This window comes from Caretta caretta, chromosome 9 (genome assembly GCF_965140235.1).
Source record: "Caretta caretta isolate rCarCar2 chromosome 9, rCarCar1.hap1, whole genome shotgun sequence".
NCBI classification, from domain to species: Eukaryota; Metazoa; Chordata; order Testudines; family Cheloniidae; genus Caretta; species Caretta caretta.
The window spans coordinates 101530796-101549654 of record NC_134214.1 but is presented as its reverse complement, the minus strand read 5'-3'; the positions used below and the strand labels follow the sequence as shown (position 1 = coordinate 101549654).

At 48.6% G+C, this 18859-nt stretch overlaps 1 protein-coding gene across 3 annotated transcripts in view; it reads right to left on the bottom strand.

Moving 5' to 3' along the window:
• Positions 1-2993: 2993 nt before the first annotated feature.
• The window catches only part of IL13RA2 (interleukin 13 receptor subunit alpha 2), a 31279-nt gene continuing 15413 nt past the window's right edge, over positions 2994-18859 (bottom strand). For 2 of the 3 annotated variants that reach the window (XM_048864029.2, XM_075132600.1), the window contains 5 exons: positions 15762-15946; positions 11514-11665; positions 9593-9737; positions 7229-7331; positions 2994-6251 (listed from right to left, as the gene is read on the bottom strand). In XM_048864029.2, the coding sequence (XP_048719986.2) occupies positions 6203-6251; positions 7229-7331; positions 9593-9737; positions 11514-11665; positions 15762-15946 (634 nt within the window). In that variant the 3' untranslated portion in view covers positions 2994-6202. The remainder of the gene's footprint in view (positions 6252-7228; positions 7332-9592; positions 9738-11513; positions 11666-15761; positions 15947-18859) is intronic. The other variant, XM_075132601.1, reaches the window with a different exon arrangement.

Here is an 18859-nt window from a genome sequence, read left to right as displayed (position 1 = left end):
TGGCACCCGAGGCGGTCGCCTGCCCGCAGCTCTGGGGACGCCATTGGCCATCCACAGGGTGCGTGAGCCCCACTCCATTTCCTGCCCTTGAGACACTTCCCTGTCTCAAAGCCACCCCCCAAGCCCGGGCCCATATTGTTCAATGTCTTTTCATTACAAGGCCTAAGAGGTGACATTTCACTTTGGGATCGGACTGTTTTGCCCGGCCAGCGTGGCAAATGTCTCCATTGTTTGGCAGTTAGACCCCCTTCAGCCTGAATGGCTGGCGGACACTGGCCTTGTGTCGGTGGTGGGGGAGAGCATGCTGGAACGGTCTGCCCCGGTGCCTGACAGTATCCCGTGAGATCTATTGACCAGACACCCACAGACCAGTTACTGGACGCAGGGGAGCTGCTGGATCATGACCGGCGCCAGCCCCTACTCAGCCAGGGCTGCCTCCTACCCATATCGGGCAGCTGCAGCTCTCAGGCGGACGCCCGCAGGAGAAGTGAGTGATGCGGGAGGGGAGAAGAGGAGTGGATGGGGGCAGAAATGGGGCAGGGGAGGGTCCAACCCGCCTGCTGGAGTATTCAGTTTTTAACTGTTACAAAGTTGGTGCCCCTATGCCCCGCCAGCCCGCCACTTCAGGAACCTTAAAGCTGTTCAGTGGTACAGACCATTACCAAGGACCCCCGACATCCCGCACACACACACACGTGTCACAGGGCCTGGTGAGTCGGGGCGACCACCTCTGCCCCGTCTTGTGCTGCAACTCAGTTTCCCTAAATTAAAACTGGGCCAAGTAACACTATTTACCGACTACCCAAACCAGTGGGCAGTTTACTAGCTAACAATTATTTAATTCTGGATAGGTTTTATTATTACCGGGGCCCTTAGGTGCACAAGTGCCTAGTAGAAATATCAACACTTTCCAGATGGGTTAGGACAGTTCCAGAATGAGTCTCTCAGGGTTGCCCGAATTATTGTGCCACCCAGGCGCTAGGCCACCCCTAACATAGCGGAATGGCTCTTTCAAATGAGGGTAACGCAGGTTTTGGACTCCCCTGGGACGGTGGCTTTCCCCGCTTCCCAGCGTTTCCTGGGCAAAGCCCCACCCTGGGCAGCAGAGCAATTCATGGCCAAGCACACAGGGCTGTGCGCCTCCGGCGGGGCTGCTTGCATGGTGCCATGCTAGACCGTGGCAGCCCAGGGAGGGGGGATGTGTGCGCCCGCAGCAGCTGGCTTTGCCCACAGTGTGCCTGCCGGGGGGAGGTGGGCGGCCTGGGAATTCAGCTAAGGGAACCAGGCAGAAGCTGAAGGAGCCTGGCTGTGGGGGGACCTACGATGAGGCCAAACCACTGTCTGGCTGGAGAGTGGACAAGACTGGATGACTGGGGCCAGAGAATGCACGCTCAGGAAGCCCACTCCCCCCACCCTGCCTCTTTCGCCTAGGCCCTACCCCCCCATCTCCCACTCCACCCCTGTCACTCGCTCCCTCATCCCCCAGGACTCACCAGCTGCCTGCAGAGCCAGGCTGGGAGGAGCTGATGTGGAGCCTGCCTGGCTGCCCAATTGGGGCACAGCCGGGGGAGGGAGGTGTCAGCCTTCCCCACCCCCCCCCCCCAAAGCAAGGGACTACAGTGGGGAAATCAGGCTGGTGGGGTCGGTCCCTGGAGCAAGAGGCTAGGGAAATCGAGGCACAGCAGGGCGGGAGGTCAGACAGTTTCCCTCCTCCCCCCGTGAGGCTGGTATCGTCTTTGCAGCCTGGTCTGGGAGCAGCCAGTTCCCGGCAGGCTGGGACGGGGCTGGGGGGAGAGCAGCTGCTGCTTCACCCCACCACTCAGTGGCTGAGCGAACACCACCAGGTTCCTTTTCTAAATCAGACGTTCCAGTCGAACACTGGCCACCCTAGTTCATACCCAGCACTCTGCCCCACAGGCTAATCCCCGCTCTGACCCACAAGCCCGCCCAGCTGACCACGTCTGTTTTCTCCAGAGCTGTATATTCATGTCTCCTCCCTGTTCAAGACCACACATCTCCCTCCCTGCCTGGGGGTTAATGGCCATCACTGGTAAGTAATTCGGCCTGCTGGGCGCTCCTGGGGCAGTGCACTTGAGACTTGTTCGGGGTGTTACTCCCAGGGCTGAGTGTCATCAGAAGCCCAGGTTATGAGCCTGTTCTTTGTACAGCCAGCTGTAAGCCTTTTGGACACAAGTGACCAAGTGTGCCCTTCATCCTGGACTGCAGTGCACACAGCCGCTGGGTCATGGCGCGAGCGTTCAGGATAAAAGCAAAATATGTTTATAGCTTTTGGCCCCCAGTCATGGAGCAGGAACAAAATGTCACACCAAGCCAGCTGGCTGGCAGGCCTGCCTTGAACCGGTAGCATTGTTATAGCATAGCGGCCTAGACAACGAAGAGGGAAGAGCCCTTCTAGAGCACCTTGGGAAGGCCCCTTGCAAGGCACTCCCAGCAATGCCTCATGGTTTAATCCAGTGCTCTGGTTGATTATGACTCAGCGCTTCCTCCATTCCCAGCAATGGTGCTTTCAGTTGGTCCCAGTTGCATACGTGGGTAGGTTTTTGTTCTCTCTGAGATGTTTTCTATGCTCAGTTTTTCTCCCTGTACCCCACTGGAGAAGGCCTACCCGGCTGGAGTCTGTGCCCCCTCCAAATGTTACGTCTAGTGGCCCAGATTGGCCCCTGCTGAAGATCAAATCAGAGCCAAGGGCACTATGCTGATTTACACCAGCTTCTCTTTTCTCTCAGGCCTTTCAATTCTTTAATAATTGTTGGTGCGTGTCTCTGAATTTGGATACTGCAGAACTACACCGTACAGGACTTCCCCCTTCTTTGGGTTTGTTACAGTTTGTGAGGTGCTCAGTGTAGAAGTGCACATCTGAAAATAATATATTTTAATCAGCAGGGTAAAGAAACAACTTGTGCTTTTGGAATAAATTCTTATTTTGATTCTGGTCTTTTTTCCCCCCTACTGGAATAACAGAAAAGTTTGGAGGCGTTTGGCCACTGATTTCTGTGGCAAGAAAGTTTATTAATTTAGGAAATAAGCCAGCACAGGAGTAAAAAAGTAATAATACAAGTATCAGAAATAAATATGGTCCAAGGTAAATGAACAGGCCCCGGTACAACATTGGCATTTACCAGTCTGACAGTTGCGGTGGACTTGAAATGAGCCTCAGAGTCTTGTTAGGCTACTTCGACCACTGGGCCAAGCAGCCAACACACCTCACCCCAGTTACACAGTTTCTTAGCCTGTTTTATAAGCATTTAAAAAAATAAACTTTGCAGTAACACTTGCCTGAGTGAGGTAACCGAGGTGGCAGCACCGCAGCTAAGTTTAATTAGTGTAATTTCTTTTGCGACTGTCACAGAAGTCAAGCTGCGCTTTCGGTTAATTTCTTCTTCCCTCTCCAACCTTTCCGTGTTGGGACGTCATGTCAACATTCTTGTGACTGGGGTAATTCCCAGCTTTTCCTCCCGCCCACTATAAACATTGCCAAATGCTTTGATTACATTTTTCCTCCCTAAGACTTAAATAATCCCGTGTGTGCCTTACTCACTAGTTCTCGGAAGAATCCTCGTGTCCAGCACGAAGTTACCGGATGAGTCAGCGTGAATATGTTTTATTACTATGTAAAACATGCTGGCCAGACACTGACACAGCTGGGTTACGACTGGAGAACATGTTGCCACACTCAAGAACCACAGCTATATGGCCTGTTTCCCTATCTGAGCATGCGGTATTACTCACAAGACTGAGCACTAAGACAGCAGCAGCTGTGGGGGCTATTTTGGGTTAACCAAACCAGCCACTAGAGCGGCTTGTAATGGCTTATTGCCAGCTGAAATGAGAGTGGGTGTGGGGAGGAGGGAATCACGAGCACACACGACACCTGCACCGAAGCCCAGGCTAGTCAGCAGGCAATCTGCTACCAACCACGTACGCTGGGTCTCTTTAATCGCCCCAGCCCACATACTTACATGCTGACACCACAAACCACAATAGTCTGTCCCCTGAGACACCACCGGTCATGGACCTCCTTTCAGCCACACAGAGCACCAGGCAGCTTGCCAACAGCCTCTCGCTGGTGTTAGCCATTTTCCATCGCGCAAAACATTTTAATTTGGGTCATCCCTGGCCAGGCTGACCTGCTTCTTTGCCTCTCTGCAGCAGTCCCTGCAGGCAGATGCTCTACATCAGCTGTTCTTTCATGCCAGCCATTCGATTTACGGGAGGCTTTCAATGCTCCTAACGGTGAACACTGACGAGGCACTGAGTCCTGGGGGGGCTGCAGCTACTTTAGAATAGGTGGTATATCAGCTAATCACTGCATCATCTGTGTTAAGATCCTTCAGGATGCTCCTGAAACAAGGAGGGGGAAGTTGTCCTGGCTCAACATTTGTTTGTTGTGGCAGTTGGTTGTTTTTTGTTGGTCTCAAAATGTCTTATTGAAAATTTAACAGTCCCCATTTGCATGTGCAATTCTGCACCTAATTTACACGTACATTGCATGTGCAAGTCATTGGCTATGCGGGACCCTTGCCTGCACACACACCTGACTGACATGCAGTAACCGTGTACGGATGCACCCATCCATTAGGCAGTCCCACGCACATTTCTAGTATGCTGCACTGCATGTGTGCCGTGTGAAAACCAGAGTAAAGAATGAAGGAGCCGGTAAGCTTTTAAACAAACGTTCCCGCCTGCATTCATGTGTATTGCTTCCTCTGCCAGTGTATTTGAGAAACGTCCATGAGCCAAACACTTCTGCATGAAGGGACATGGTGGGTTGGTGCCGAGAGTCTCAGCTCAGGACCAGCATTTAGTTTTTTCTGATTCCGTCCTGCGCCCTGGGCCTGGGTTCATCTTTTCTGTGCTGCATTGTCAGGTCCAGGACTGCTCCCTTCTCCGTTAGTAATCGCGGAGTTACAAATGCCCAATCATGGAGTTACAAAGCAAGCATGCGCCATACTCAAAAGATCTTTTGTCCCCCAGTTTCACTTCCCTCTCTGAGCCCCATCCCGCACACAGTTCCCATGCCATGAGTGAGGTTGCAGGTTCAGCCCTTTGCCTACAGGACATTACTATTTGCTGATCAGATGAAGGCAGCTGTTGGACTCAGGTTTGTGGTGATTTGAAATTCACCTTTCCAAGCATCAGCTAGTCACTGAAAGTTTCCTTCTTCTTCTGAACCCTCCTCCCATAATGTTCACTGAGAGAGTTGTAGAAAGTGAAAATATGCGCAAAGCAAGCTCAAGGAGTATTGGTGTAATGTGATTTGTCCATTATCAGCACTGGGCAGTTTTTACTCCACATGCTTCGTTTAAACCTGGTCATACATTTCATCTGCTGGGCATTCCTTTGCATAAGGGTCTTTCAGATCTAGGAACCTCTGGGTGCTTTGTAAAGCTGCATTTTCCGTGTCCAAGTCCCCTTCCAGCACTTCACAGCGTATCCTTAGGATTTGTTCCTCCCATGATCCATCTGCCATCCACTGTATTTGTAAGCACAGCCATTCCCTGCAAAAAACTGTTTCAAGGTCTCCCCAATCCACTTTCACAAATAACTGTGGCATGGTAGATGACATGATTAAATAAATGCAGTTAAATAACGTTCACTGTTTAAAAATTAACAGTGGACTGAAAGAAGGTAGCGAGGGAGCCAGCAGGGAAATATACCTGAATACGGACAATAGCATCTAGCAACCTTTCCTAGGCTGGTGGGTATAACCTTGATCTTCCACTCAGTTTCCATCATGTTAACAGTGGTTCCACTCCTTCTCATAAACGCACACTGCAGACCTGTCGATATTATTCATCACATTCTCCACTGCCTCCTTTTTTGCCCCGTTATGTTATAAAAAGTTATTCCAGCATCAGTCAATAAACTTCTCTGACCTTGGTGTTGTTGGACTACAGAAGCATACTAAGTGTGTGGGGGGAAGCAGAAAAGACTCGTAAGAAGTTCAGGTTTCATGTCTGTTCTTGGGATGACATGCTAAGGGCAATCCACTGGACACAAGCTGCACAACAAGCCCATTTGCAGGGTTAGCATCCCACTGGAGGATGTCATTTGCCAAGAATGCCAGGAACCTGAAGTTGACCTGGGTCTTTATTATGGACATCAATAACATGTGTATAATGCAGCAGTAAGTTCCACTGACTTCTCACAGGGCATCTCTGGAAATCATTTTATTCAGGAATTATTCCAAATATAGAGATGTAGGGGATATATTTTTCTCTCCATTTGTTCTTCAAAATATAAAAGGCAAATACAAAAAATAATATCAACATGTAGGTATGCATAAAATCCAGGACATCCAAATAATGGATCTATTATTAGAGTGACAATCTTTCTATAGCTAACGCTTCCTCTCCATTGACACCTGCATCAGTAAAACAAGAGACTATCCACGCGCTTTGAGATTATGTGGTCATAGAGAAAGGGTGATTCTAAACATAGCTTTCATGGTTAATTTGCCTGACATAGATCCTAAGGGATACTTCTGACCCAAAGAACATTTAACTAAGTAACTAGGATGTGGGTAATTAACTTACCATACCTGCTTTCCTCTGTGCAATCATTAATAGGGGAAAATGTCTACCCAACAATGCATGTTACAGAGATAATGGCATAAAAGGTGTAGGGCAGTGCCTCAGTGTGAACTGACATAGTTCCAATACAGGCTGAACACATTTACCCTGGGGGTGAAGATCTGCCCCCGTGGCTTTGGACAGAGATGCTGGCATTCGTTCCACTGGTGTAAGTTGGGAGTAACTTCATGGGAACGGATGGAAACAGTTGAGAATTACACTGGGGTAACAGAAGACTCTGATCAGAAGTGTAACTTTACATCACCTTAACTTGACCTAGACAGCTAGGAGGAAGATGTACCTGCCCAGTCCTGTCCAGGCCTTTCTAACACGTTTTAGATCATGAAGCCGACACAAAAACGGTCACTCTTCTTTTGAAATGTGTGTGATAAAGAGAGCTAGACATTTATGAACAATAACAGCGTTGCTTAACAGTGACTGTATATCATATTAAACGTAATAGTCATTGCTAGCATGTGAAACTAAGATTGTTCAGGGCCAGCCTAAGGCTCAAGTTCTGCTCCCAAGTCACTGTCAATGGCGATAGATTCTGGCATTATATCAGTTATGCCTCCGTTCAGTTCATTTCTAACTGTACAATCTGAAAAAGCTCGACGAGCTGCCTTAGCGCTTACCTTTTCTTCCGCTGTGCAGCTAATATAAATATTATCACGATGGTCAGAAAACTTAAGACTACTGCAATGAGGAGGAACAGCTGCTTTTCATCTTTTCTGGACACTGCGAAGACAAACCACAAAGCATTCAAGGAATTTCTCCGTTCTGTAGTAATTACATTATGCTGCAAAGAGACTGGAGTCAAGGACAAAATCCCGTTTTCCCATCATACGTGTTAGTGTATCATTAGATTTAACATGCTGCACACATCCATTAATCCTTGCAAATATTTTAGGGTTGGACGCATGATGCCCTGCTGTGGACCGCATTTTGTGCACTATTGCCACTCTTTGCTGAACTGAAATGTTTATCACCCACTAACGTCAAAAGGGAAACATCTTTCACAATGATCTCACTCATGCTGGTGAGAGTCTGGGGTGTTATTTTAGATTTACAGTGGTGTAGTGGAATTGGGGGTGATAATGTGTATTTCCAAAGGGAATTAACGTTTTCACAATTCTTGTTTTAATGTTTCCAATCGCCAAGGAAAGGAAGCGCCTCCCACAAAACATTTACAACCTGAATAGCCCAGGCAGACAGAGGGGAGACAGAAATTTCTCTGGCCCGCGCCCTGCCCAGAAGAGTAACCCTCTCCAAATATGTGCTGTATAGGGCACTTAGTTGTTTTGAGTCCTAATTATAAAAAGCTGCTAACATAATGAAACATTTTAAATTCAGTCCAGACGGGCCCACTGTAACCATGACGCTCATGTAGCCAGGTCACAGAAACAATACAATTGGTCACCTGCATCCTATGATAACCCAGTGCAGTTTGACTGTATTCATGTGGACCCCCCACACCCCAAAAAACCCATCATGCCTTCCTCCTCATCTCATAATCCTTCGTGGTGGGAAAGGCTGCTGGGATTTAGTTCATAGGAAGACACGATGGGGGTGGTTTGGGTGAGGGATGCTGGTTGAAGGATTGTTTCCTTCTCCCCTGCCCAGCACTCTGCTCCCAGCGGCTGTGAAGTCTCCAGCCTCTCCGTGGCCTCAGGCCCCAGAGCTGACAGCTGGGCTGAGCTGCACCTGGGCTGCTTCTGAGGAAAGAAGTGACGAGGCAGCAGCAGAAGGTAGGGCAGGTTCCTAGCAACAATAAGATTTTGCTGACTTCTTCCCCTCTCCCTGTGGGCACAACGCAGGGGGTTCCCTGTTACGACCTCCACCCCCGAGGGTCACACCGTATGGGCTGGGAAACACCTGCACATTGAGTTCTCACCACAGACTGCGTGCAGCCAGAGACAGTCTGAGCATGTGGGATGACACATATTCCAGGGAATGGGGTGTGCTCCTGCACCCCACGGTGAGTACAAAGTGCCTCCGAGCTCAGAGTCAGATATTCCCTCCAGGCCAAAGACTCAGTACCCTGTAGTACTTGCTGTTGGAGTGTTCCACTGTCCCTGCATTCATTCATACTGCTGCTGTCATAGCTAATTAAACCAAGATTTCCCCAGATGCTGCTTCCCAGAAGTGGTGTGTCACTCCATTTATAAGTGGGTTTACTCACTAATCTTGTGTCTGGTGCTGTCCTGGGATGACCAGATCCAGAAATGCCATGGCTGTGACCCAGCCTTGGAAGTGATTTTCTGTTGGGATGCCTATACTATCCTTGCTTTGTAGCAAGTCAGGGGAAGAGGATTGTATCCGCATGCTGCCCCTTTGCTCCTAGACCTCTCTCCTCCCAAAATCACCAGTCCCATTTCAGCAACCAGAAATCCCCCTCTGTCAGCTAAATCCTCTCCATCCACGCCAAGGTCAAGTAGCTGGTGAGCAGGGAAGGAATCCTGCCCCCAGGATGTGGTTCTCCACAGCCCACTGCTTCCTGGGGCTGCATGGTCCTGCACTCAGAACAAACAATGGCCAACAGACCCACATAGTGGCAGATCAAACAGCACAGCACGTCCTCTGTCCCTAGTCCCCAAATCCTGCCCCATGGAGGCTTGGAAAGTGTTCTCATGGAACTGGACTGCATGGCATACCGGGGTGCCGGACTCCCTGTAGTCAGCTCTGCAAAATTAGCCCCGGTCCAGCAAAACTGTTTCAGTTCTGCGGCCAGCAGAGCACTGCATGACAGGAAAGAGGCAGTTTCCTGTCTGTAAAATGGGGAGGTGTTTGGTGAAGGTGAAATAGCCCATGTCTGCAACGTGCTTTGAAGCAGCAAAACTATCTGTGGGCCAGATCTCCAGTTCTCAGTCTCAAGAGAACTGGGGTTGGACTAGATGACCTCCTGAGGTCCCTTCCAACCCTGATATTCTATGATTCTGTGATAAGACAGACCGATAATGGTGGCCCACGCCGCACTCGTTTCTTTCGCTGTCTCCTACCGTAGAAGCACTCGCGCGTCCATTCACTCCAAAAGCCCTTGTCAGCACAGAACACATTTGTTTTCCCTCGTACACGGACACATGCGACATGGCTTCGATTGGACTGGGAGAAGGTAAAGGCAGTTTCCACTTGAGTTGACACAGACTGAGAAACAAGAGAACATGCAGAATAAAGAAGGTTGGTTGGTTACGTGCTACAGGATTTAGACCAGGTATCTACACTAGAAACTGACATCAGTATAACTATGTCGTTCCACGCCCCCAGCTACGCCGTTGCACCGACTTAACCCCCGGTCTAGACAGTGCCAACGGGAGAGCTTCTTCGGAGGCCGATTAAATCCCCCCCACTTTGTTTATTTGAAATGCATTTAGTGATGGCTTTCGACAAACCCAGCCGGAGTAAAACGAACAAACCAACCAACCGCCTAAACAAATTGTACTTGCATGTGATCTATGGCCACAGTTTATTCTTGCTAATTTGTGGAGCCCTTCATAAAGTTCACTAACTGGTGTATTATAATTTGCCAGTAAATGTAGCATTACAGGAATTCATTCTAGCAATTTTGGAGCCCAAATTGTAACTGACCAGGCACAAGGAAAGGCACTGCACATCAGCGTTAGATTGTGTTTGGCACCGCTTCTTTGAAGAAGTTAAAATTACACTTGCATTGGGCCAAATCCTGAAGTCCTTGCTCAGGCAAAACTCCCATGGATTCCACGGAAAGCTTTGCCGAGTGCAGGCTGCGGAATTGACACAATTAATATTTTGGATGTTTGAATTGGAAAGTTGTTCAAGTATCTCCTGGGGCCTCAGAAGAAGCCAGGGCCCCTTTCTGCCAGCGCCATGCCCTGAAGAGACTCCAGTCTCTACAGACAGGCCAAAGGAGCTGGGAGAAAGGAAGTACTGTTATCCCCATTTTACAAATGGGAAACTGAGTCCCAGAGAGATAAAGCGACTTGCTTGTGGTAACACATGACGTCTGGGGAAACACTAGATTCGAACCCAGATCTCCTATATCCTAATTAGAGGCCATAGCTATAAAACCAGGCTTCACCCAGAAAGCAATGAACATCTGATGGTACAGTCCCCCCTAGAAGTGAGAATATACTTCTCCCCAAAACACGTCTGTTCCCTTTTTAAAGCCTTTGTTCCCTTCTCTCTCCAAGATCTGGCAATAAGAAGTGGGGTCTGGCATAACTATCTCTGTTCTCTGCTTCCCAGTCAGGCACCAAGCAGGGAGGTCGCTTGCCATAGCATCCCTGCACCCATTCAAGAACTGAGAAGAGTGTGGTGCAGGCAACTCTTCCCCCTTCACCCGCTGAAGGGGGGGGAGCCGGGCATGACAGCCTGTTCCCTCCGCCTCCCATCCATTTGAGTACTGGCGTAGGGGCTAGTCAGTCGAGGTGAAGCTATGGGACAGCCAGGGCCCTGGGGCACTAAGCTCAGCCAGGGGAAGGAATGACATGCTTTTACCTCCATGCGCATGCACAGTGGAGAATCTGGCAGCCACGTCTCTCTGCCCCTCGCAGATCTTACAGTCCGATCCAGAAGGCACAAGATTGGATCTTTTTATATGTAACCTTATATTCCATCTGTAAAGGTCAGATCCTGCCCTCTGTTACACCATCGTACGTCTGGAGCAGGCTCCAGCCCAGTGTCTCTTTTCAGCGGGTCAAACTTTGCCCCAATGCACCCATAAACCCTCACTCCTCACGGACTTCTACAAACTGCTGGCAGCTAATGAGCCTCCCCACCATTCAGTTTAGGGCTGTTCCTTCCCTGCTTCAGTTTCCAGCCCTCCCATCCCATCCTGATGGCAAGGAGATGGAACAGGCTTCATGATGAGCAATCTTCTTGCTCATCATAAACGAGAGCCCTTTGTAAGAAAGCTGGTTATCAACAACCCCGTGCGTTGCATACCGCCCAGGGATCATCACCGTCCCGTTCTGTCAGCTGCACCTCGTAGTCCAGGCAGTGTGGGGGGGTACCCCCCGCAGGAGGGCTCCACTCCACGTGAACTTCCTCAGAGGCAGAAATGGAAAGCGACAGCTTCTCAGGCGGAGAAGGTTTGACTGAAAAGGAGAGAGACACAAGATCAGACCTTCTACTGGGGAACCGTTGTTACTCTCAGCATTAGTTGAACTTCGGCGGCTTCCCCGGAGACGGTACTCACTGTCCACTGTCCACTGTGGATGTGGGCTGCGCTGAAGACAGACGTGGGCCATTCTACTTAGTTCTGAATGTCGGTGTGAATTAGATTCTTCCTCTGAAACATGGGGTTTGGCACTTAAAGCTCTTTCATGCCTGGCAAGTATTTTGAGATGTTATTGTAGTTGAAATGGCATTGGTCAGCGGCACAACTCAGGGCAACTGGACCTGTATTCCCCTCCGTGGTCCAGCCCGGGCACCCGTATTTAGGTTTCCAGCTCTCTTGGGTGGAGACATGTGTCTCTCTCCCTCCTGACCAGGGTATTTTCAGGCTGCCAAGCTCCCTGCCTACACTGTGAATTCCCCAGCAACATCAGGACTGCTTTACTTTCCTCCTCAGAGACAAGGAGCAGTGGAACTGCCAGGGTTAAATTACCACCCAGCTCTTTCTAAGCAAGCACATATTCCTAAAATAAAAGCATTACAGAAAAAACAATAAAAGAACCTACAGGTGCCAGATGTCAACGCCAACAAGGGGTCTGGCTGGTGAGCAGCCCTTCAACTCCACCCCTGGGAGGTTTCCCTGCAGTTAACCAGGCTCAGAACAAGAACACAGATGGGGCCGAGACCTTCCAACTCTTCCCAGCGAAGATTGGAACCTGTCCATTTGCAGGATCAGAACGAAGGACAGGAGTCAGGCTATTTAACCTAAGTCCTTTCTTTGTCTGTTGGTCCCTGGAGAATCGAGTCTGAACCAGTCCATGGGAGCCTCTCTCCAGGTGGTGGTACTGCTTGGATGATATTACAACCCAAGTGAATTTGCCTAATCACCCTCCACTGTTCTTAATCCTGCGGGGTGTGGTCCCCTCCCTATGGAATTCTGTACAATGCCTGGCCCACAATGATACATACATTTAATTCAGTAAGGTTTGTCCAGGGTATTGCAAGAAATTTGCCCTGTCGGCATCAGCACATCATCTGTCACTGCTCAAAAGCTTGTTGCAAATCTCCATCTTGCCACTAACTGCACCTGGGTTTGAGTTAGCTTGCTGTTGTGAACCTGGGCGTGGAGATGTCCACACACCAAGGGGACATCCACCCTCTGCCAGAGGCTTTGCCTTCTCTTGTGTACATCTCTTGTGTACAAATGCTGTGAGAAGTCACAGCATTTCCTGCCTCCTGGGGGGAAGGGACAGCGTGGTCCCGTGTTCTTCTACTATAGGAATTGTTAATTATTGCTCCCTTCTTAAGTAAGGGTCTATCATGGACCCAGACTGTGCCAGAGAGATTTTTAAGTGGAATTTCACATTAAAATCAATGGCTGTGCATTTGTGAGAGTAGTCTGCTTAAAAACCTATGGCATAATCCAGTCCATAATACCCAGAGCTTTGGCTTCAGTGGTAAATGTTCCAGGACTTAAGAGATCCTTCTGTCAAACCAGCTTTGTCGCATGAAGTTACATATTGCAGAGCAGCAGCAAGCGTATTCGTGCCCTCTAAAAATAAAGCAATTGCATGCAGTCACCACCATTAGAGATGGAAGAGACCCCCGGTAAGTAGAGCCGGTCTCAGGATGGAAAAGATGGATAGAACGAAAGAGCTTTCACCATTAATTTTCCATTTTAAAAAGGCTGGTTTTCATCCGAAAAAGACTTTCAAATGAAAAATGTCTGGAGTCATGACGGCCGTTCCCAGGCCCTGCAGCCTATCCGTCAGAAGTGTTGTTAATACTGAGGAGGTAAATCAATCCCAGTCACGCGCCAACTTCCTAGGTAGAAACATTCTAAATTGCCCTCCCATAGGATGATAGCTAAAAGGAGCAAATCGCATAGGTGAGGTGTAAAATGGTTTACAAAACCCACTACAGCCCCCTTCTCTGTTACACAACCTGTATTCCGGCACGTCTCCCCCACCACTCCGACCCCGATCATCTCCTGCGCTTTGATGACTTCACCCTCACGACAGCCCTGTGTCGGGCAAACAGGGCTACAGAGCTAGTGAGTAGAGCGCAGAGAGAGAGGAACTGATTTTCCAGTTCGCCGCCCGTTAAAAAAAACAAATTCAGGTCAACTTGAAACAAACAATTTCAGCAAACCAAAGAGCAAAATTTGTTTTGGGTTAAAATGTTTCTTTTTGTTCTCAAGACTTTTTACACAATTTTAATTTAAGAAATTTAAGAAAATTTCAAAACAAAAAGTCATTTCAAATTGAAAAATCAAACTGGTTTCATTCTGAAAGTGTTGAAAAGAAGGTTTAGATTTTTTCAGATTTTTTTCAGACTTTTCCTACCGCCAAACAAAAGGAATTTGGCGAATTCAACACAAATTTGCAAAATGTTTCTGTCAGCCTGAATCCGCATCTTTTGGCACAAAAATGTTTTGGAGAAAAACTTCTGCCTAGTTCTAATATTAAAGTGCCTTGCCTAAAGTCACACAGGAAGCCTTGGACCAACATATTTATGTGAGAGTAAGGGAGCTTAGATTGGTGCGATTTCCAGGCCATGAGGCCCTATGAAGGGGCAGTGGAGCACATTTGTACTCCATTCTATTAGCTGTCCATGCCACGCTCCAGTTTTCAGTCCGCCGAGGGGGCGGCTCCTTCGAAACTCACTTATGGTTTTTAGCCAAGAAATCTAACAGTAACTGTCATACTGCGTCCAGTTGTATCCCTCTTGGTTTTAATAAAAAGCTGGAAGGCCGCTGCTCTTTTCTGAACTATCACGAGTTGTATTAAGACACAGAGCAGCTGTTTCTGTTCCAGCGGCCATTCTTATTACATCACTCACAGTCCGTGATAGGCCACATCAGGCACTATCTGTGCAATACAGAACGGAGTCTTTGCTCTCACCAGTACTGCCCCATCATACTCAGAGTGACGATCGTCTGAAGGGCCAGCCAGGGACACAGTTGCTAGGTGAAAGAGGGGGAAACACCTGTCCTATGAGCAGGAACCCCCCACCCATGTAGCTGGAAGTCCCCACTTTCTCCCAGCATCTGCAACATTCTGTTTCTTTCCACGACGATTGACAAAATTCTCCCTTAATATGGCCATCAGGATGGCACTAGGAAACACCTTTGTAGACTGGTTATCACTTTTAGGGCCAAATCCAGAGGTCTGGGGGAGAGGATAAGTTCAGGTGACTTACACCTACTTCCAGCATCCTCAATGCGACTGTTAAACCAGTTTAGACACCCTCAGTTGCCTCTGTTTACTGAGACATTGAATTTGGCCCTTAGGTTGGACCAGAACAAACTGGCTTCATGTAAGCGAGCCTTTAGTTGATTTTCTGAAAATGGGCCCAGCACTTTCCCCACGCTATAAGCACCTTTAACACACACAATAGTTACTGCAAAGTCTGAAGACTTCAGTTCAACACCTAAATTACCCAGTCATTACAGCTGCCCAGCCAAGATCATAAAACTACCCCACCAGCCCATAAGAGCCAGATCCTCAGCTGGTGTAGAGCAGCAAAGCTTCATTGCTTTCTGCTCATAGCTGTGAAAGTTTTCTAGGGTTGCCAACTTTTTGACTGAACAAAACCGAACACCCTTGCCCTGGCCCTTCCCCAAGTCCCCACCCACTCCATCCCCCCGCCTCCTTGTGTCGTTCACTCTCCCCCACCCTCACTCACTGGCTCATCTTCATCCGGCTGAGAAGGGTCCCTTTTCGACTGGGTCTTCAGTTGAAAACTGGACACCTGGCAACCCTCGGGCCTCCTGTAAAGCCCAGGGCAGGGAACCTCCCCCTGTGAATCCTGCACCTAGCTCAGTAATTTGAGGTTGAACTGGAGAAGCTCTTTTACCAAGTCAGCCAGGCTTGATTTAAAGATGGCAAATAATGGAGACTGTACCACATCCTTTGGTAAACAGTTCCAACAGTTAATTACCATCACACTGACAAACCACTGAAACCTGGCCCCAAGACAGCTACTGAACCATCCCAGGGTCTACTAGACCATTTAAGAACCGGCATCTTTCCCCACGAAGCCTGCAAAAATAGATAGGCCCATTGTCATCATTACCTAGATTCTGAAGATGGAATGTGAAGTAGGAGGGTCTCAGCCACGTGGACTCTGAAGAACCATTAACACAGACATTGAAATCAGTATATTCTGCCTGCCTCAGGTTTTGCAAATTGCATCCAGTATTTCTTCCATGAGTCTGACGATAGTCATCACATTGCACTGCATGATCCAGCCCTTCGTACCTATGCATAAGTTAGGAAAATTCTGTTACATGCCATATTTAAATGGAGGATTTTTTAAATATTTGCACTGTGTTTTATTCTTCAGAAAGGTCTGACAGGTCATTGACTAATACAGTTCATGATCCAATGATTCAGTGAAATAAATGTGCAAGATCAATCAAGATCTACACCAGAATGGCCTCTTTAATCATTAGTCAGAGTGAATAAATATTCATGTCACTACTTCATGATCATATAAAAACCCTTAGTATTAAACATGAATCCTGTTTGTTCCTGGGCTGACTATGGTGAAAAACCAGTTGACACTGAAAAAAGAAGTTGTGTTTCATGTCCTGTCTTAAAAGGCTGATGATTAAAAAAAATTGCCCTAAAAGTGAGTAGGGCCAGGAAGCAGAAGAAAAGACTCGTCTTTGGATCCTCTTTTCTCTAAAGTTTCAGACTAAGCCAAACTAAAAATATGTTTTCAAAGAAGGCCATGACTCAGTCAAAGTCTGGTGAGTAACCAGACTTTCTTGGAAAGAGACGCACCCAGGCTAGTGGGTAAGCCATCAGGGGTCACTCGCGGTGACGGTTGAGATGCCATATGGCTGAACGTTAGAACGTGGAGACGGCAGCTTTTACCATTGGAGCCGAACATAGAGAACGTTCCTTTTTGCAATGAGGTCACATGGTGCAGGAAGATTGCAAAGTAACACATCCCCTGACCCAAGGTAGCAACGTGCGTCAGTCTGCTGGAAACCCTGGGAGGTCTGGTCACTCAGTGGACTCTCAGCTGAAGAGGTGCGCACCTTTTCTTTCCAGCTACTCCACCCTGGGGAGATACTCGCGTAACAACTGCTACCATGGGTCACCAGTGGGAAGTCATCCCAGGGTTATGAATCCCAGCCTCTACCAGCAGAGCTAACGGATAAGCAGCCTCATAGAATCATAGAATATCAGGGTTGGAAGGGACCTCAGGAGGTCATCTAGTCCAACCCCCTGCTCAAAGCAGGACCAATCCCCAACTAAATCATCCCAGCCAGGGCTTTGTCAAGCCTGACCTTAAAAACTTCTAAGGGAGGAGATTCTACCACCTCCCTAGGTAACGCATTCCAGTGTTTCACCACCCTCCTAGTGAAAAAGTTTTTCCTAATATCCAACCTAAATCTCCCCCACTGCAACTTGAGACCGTTACTCCTTGTCCTGTCCTCTTCCACCACTGAGAATAGTCTAGATCCATCCTCTTTGGATCCACCTTTCAGGTAGTTGAAAGCAGCTATCAAATCCCCCCTCATTCTTCTCTTCCGTAGACTAAACAATCCCAGTTCCCTCAGCCTCTCCTCATAACTCATGTGTTCCAGACCCCTCATCATTTTTGTTGCCCTTCGCTGGACTCTCTCCAATTTTTCCACATCCTTCTTGTAGTGTGGGGCCCAAAACTGGACACAGTACTCCAAACGAGGCCTCTTATCCCCTGAGACCAGCTCCTCCAGAGGAAGCACAGGACACACTGAAACATGGTGTACACAACACCAGAGCCAGGAGCTCTCGGGGAGGAAGTGGTGCCTTGACCCGGCAGCCGGGGGTACCTTGTTCTCGGTCACAGTAAGTATCTGCACGGTTACGTTTCCCAAGCAAATCACAGCTTCGTGCAGCATCGGGAATCCCTCCCCTCATCTGTGCCGGGAACATTCCTCCAGCCAGGGCCAAAGCAGGCCCACGCACTCAGCTGTGGGCTCACGCCAGGGGCTCTCCAGCTCACCTGCCCAAGAGGCCATGCTCACTTGGCTGCTTGCACTGCGGGGGGCTGGCCAGCGCTGCCAGCAGCATGTACATTCCCAGCGGGGAGGGGGCTGTATAAGGGCACGGTAGGGACCCCTCTGCATACTGGTTGGTGGCTGTGCTGGCCGGAGAGCTGACTTTGCACACTGTGGGCCACTGGCACATACCCCTCCCCGCCCTCCAGCTAGAAGCATTATAGGCTCAGCAGGTATTGCACCTCTGGGGCGCCCATCTAGATGCACCTTCTCCAGTACTTCCTAACACTGAGCTCCAGTATGGTCCTTAACATCCCACGCTCAGGGGAGGGAACCCTTCTTCCTTGCCCAGATCCTGGACATTCCACTAGTGGGTCCATTTCTGCTAGGGCAGGGCTGGTACCCCAACTTCCTGCTTGCTTGGAGTCCTTCCGCGAAGTTTGCCGGAGGGCTGAATTTAGCCATTCTGTTCAAAGCCCAGTGAGTGTCCCTGTGCAGCGTATATTATCCAGGAAAGGTCCCTCTCTTCACTTTAATAAACAAACAAACTCCTGCAATTTGAATGACCTTGGTGCAGTGGCCATGTCAATGGGAAGGCATTCCAGCTCCAGGCGTTTGTTCCTGTGATTAGGTGTTCCAATTCACAGTCACGTTTTTCAAACAGATCTTCGGCATTATTGTTACTAACACAACTTCTAAACAGTTTTGATAGTAGTTGGCAAAATTGCTAAAAGCATGTGGAAACCAACAACTGGATAGATACCAATAATTCACTTTTGCATTACTTATAACAAATGTGACAGTGCGTTGTTAATTCACTTTGGTCCAAAAGTCCAACTTTGTCTTTCCTAAAGAAAAGAACCCTAGGTGGCACCTTGCAGCAGGCCAATAGGATTAACTAGACAGAAGAAATGGCTGGAAAATGCATGAATTAATGCACCACTACACTTTAACAGCCCCCTAACTTTTGTGGGGTACACATTCAGGGACCTAGAGTGGCCGGGGTGCAAAAGAAGATAAAAGCCTAGAAACATTAACCTTCAGACTAGGCTGCTCATTAGGACTGGTGAACGCAAGCCAATTCCCACAAAATTCAGATTTACTTGACTTTATGGATAGCAGAAATGCGTGGCGGACATGCTTTAGTTCTGATGGGAAAGGCAGGGGCTCCAAGGTG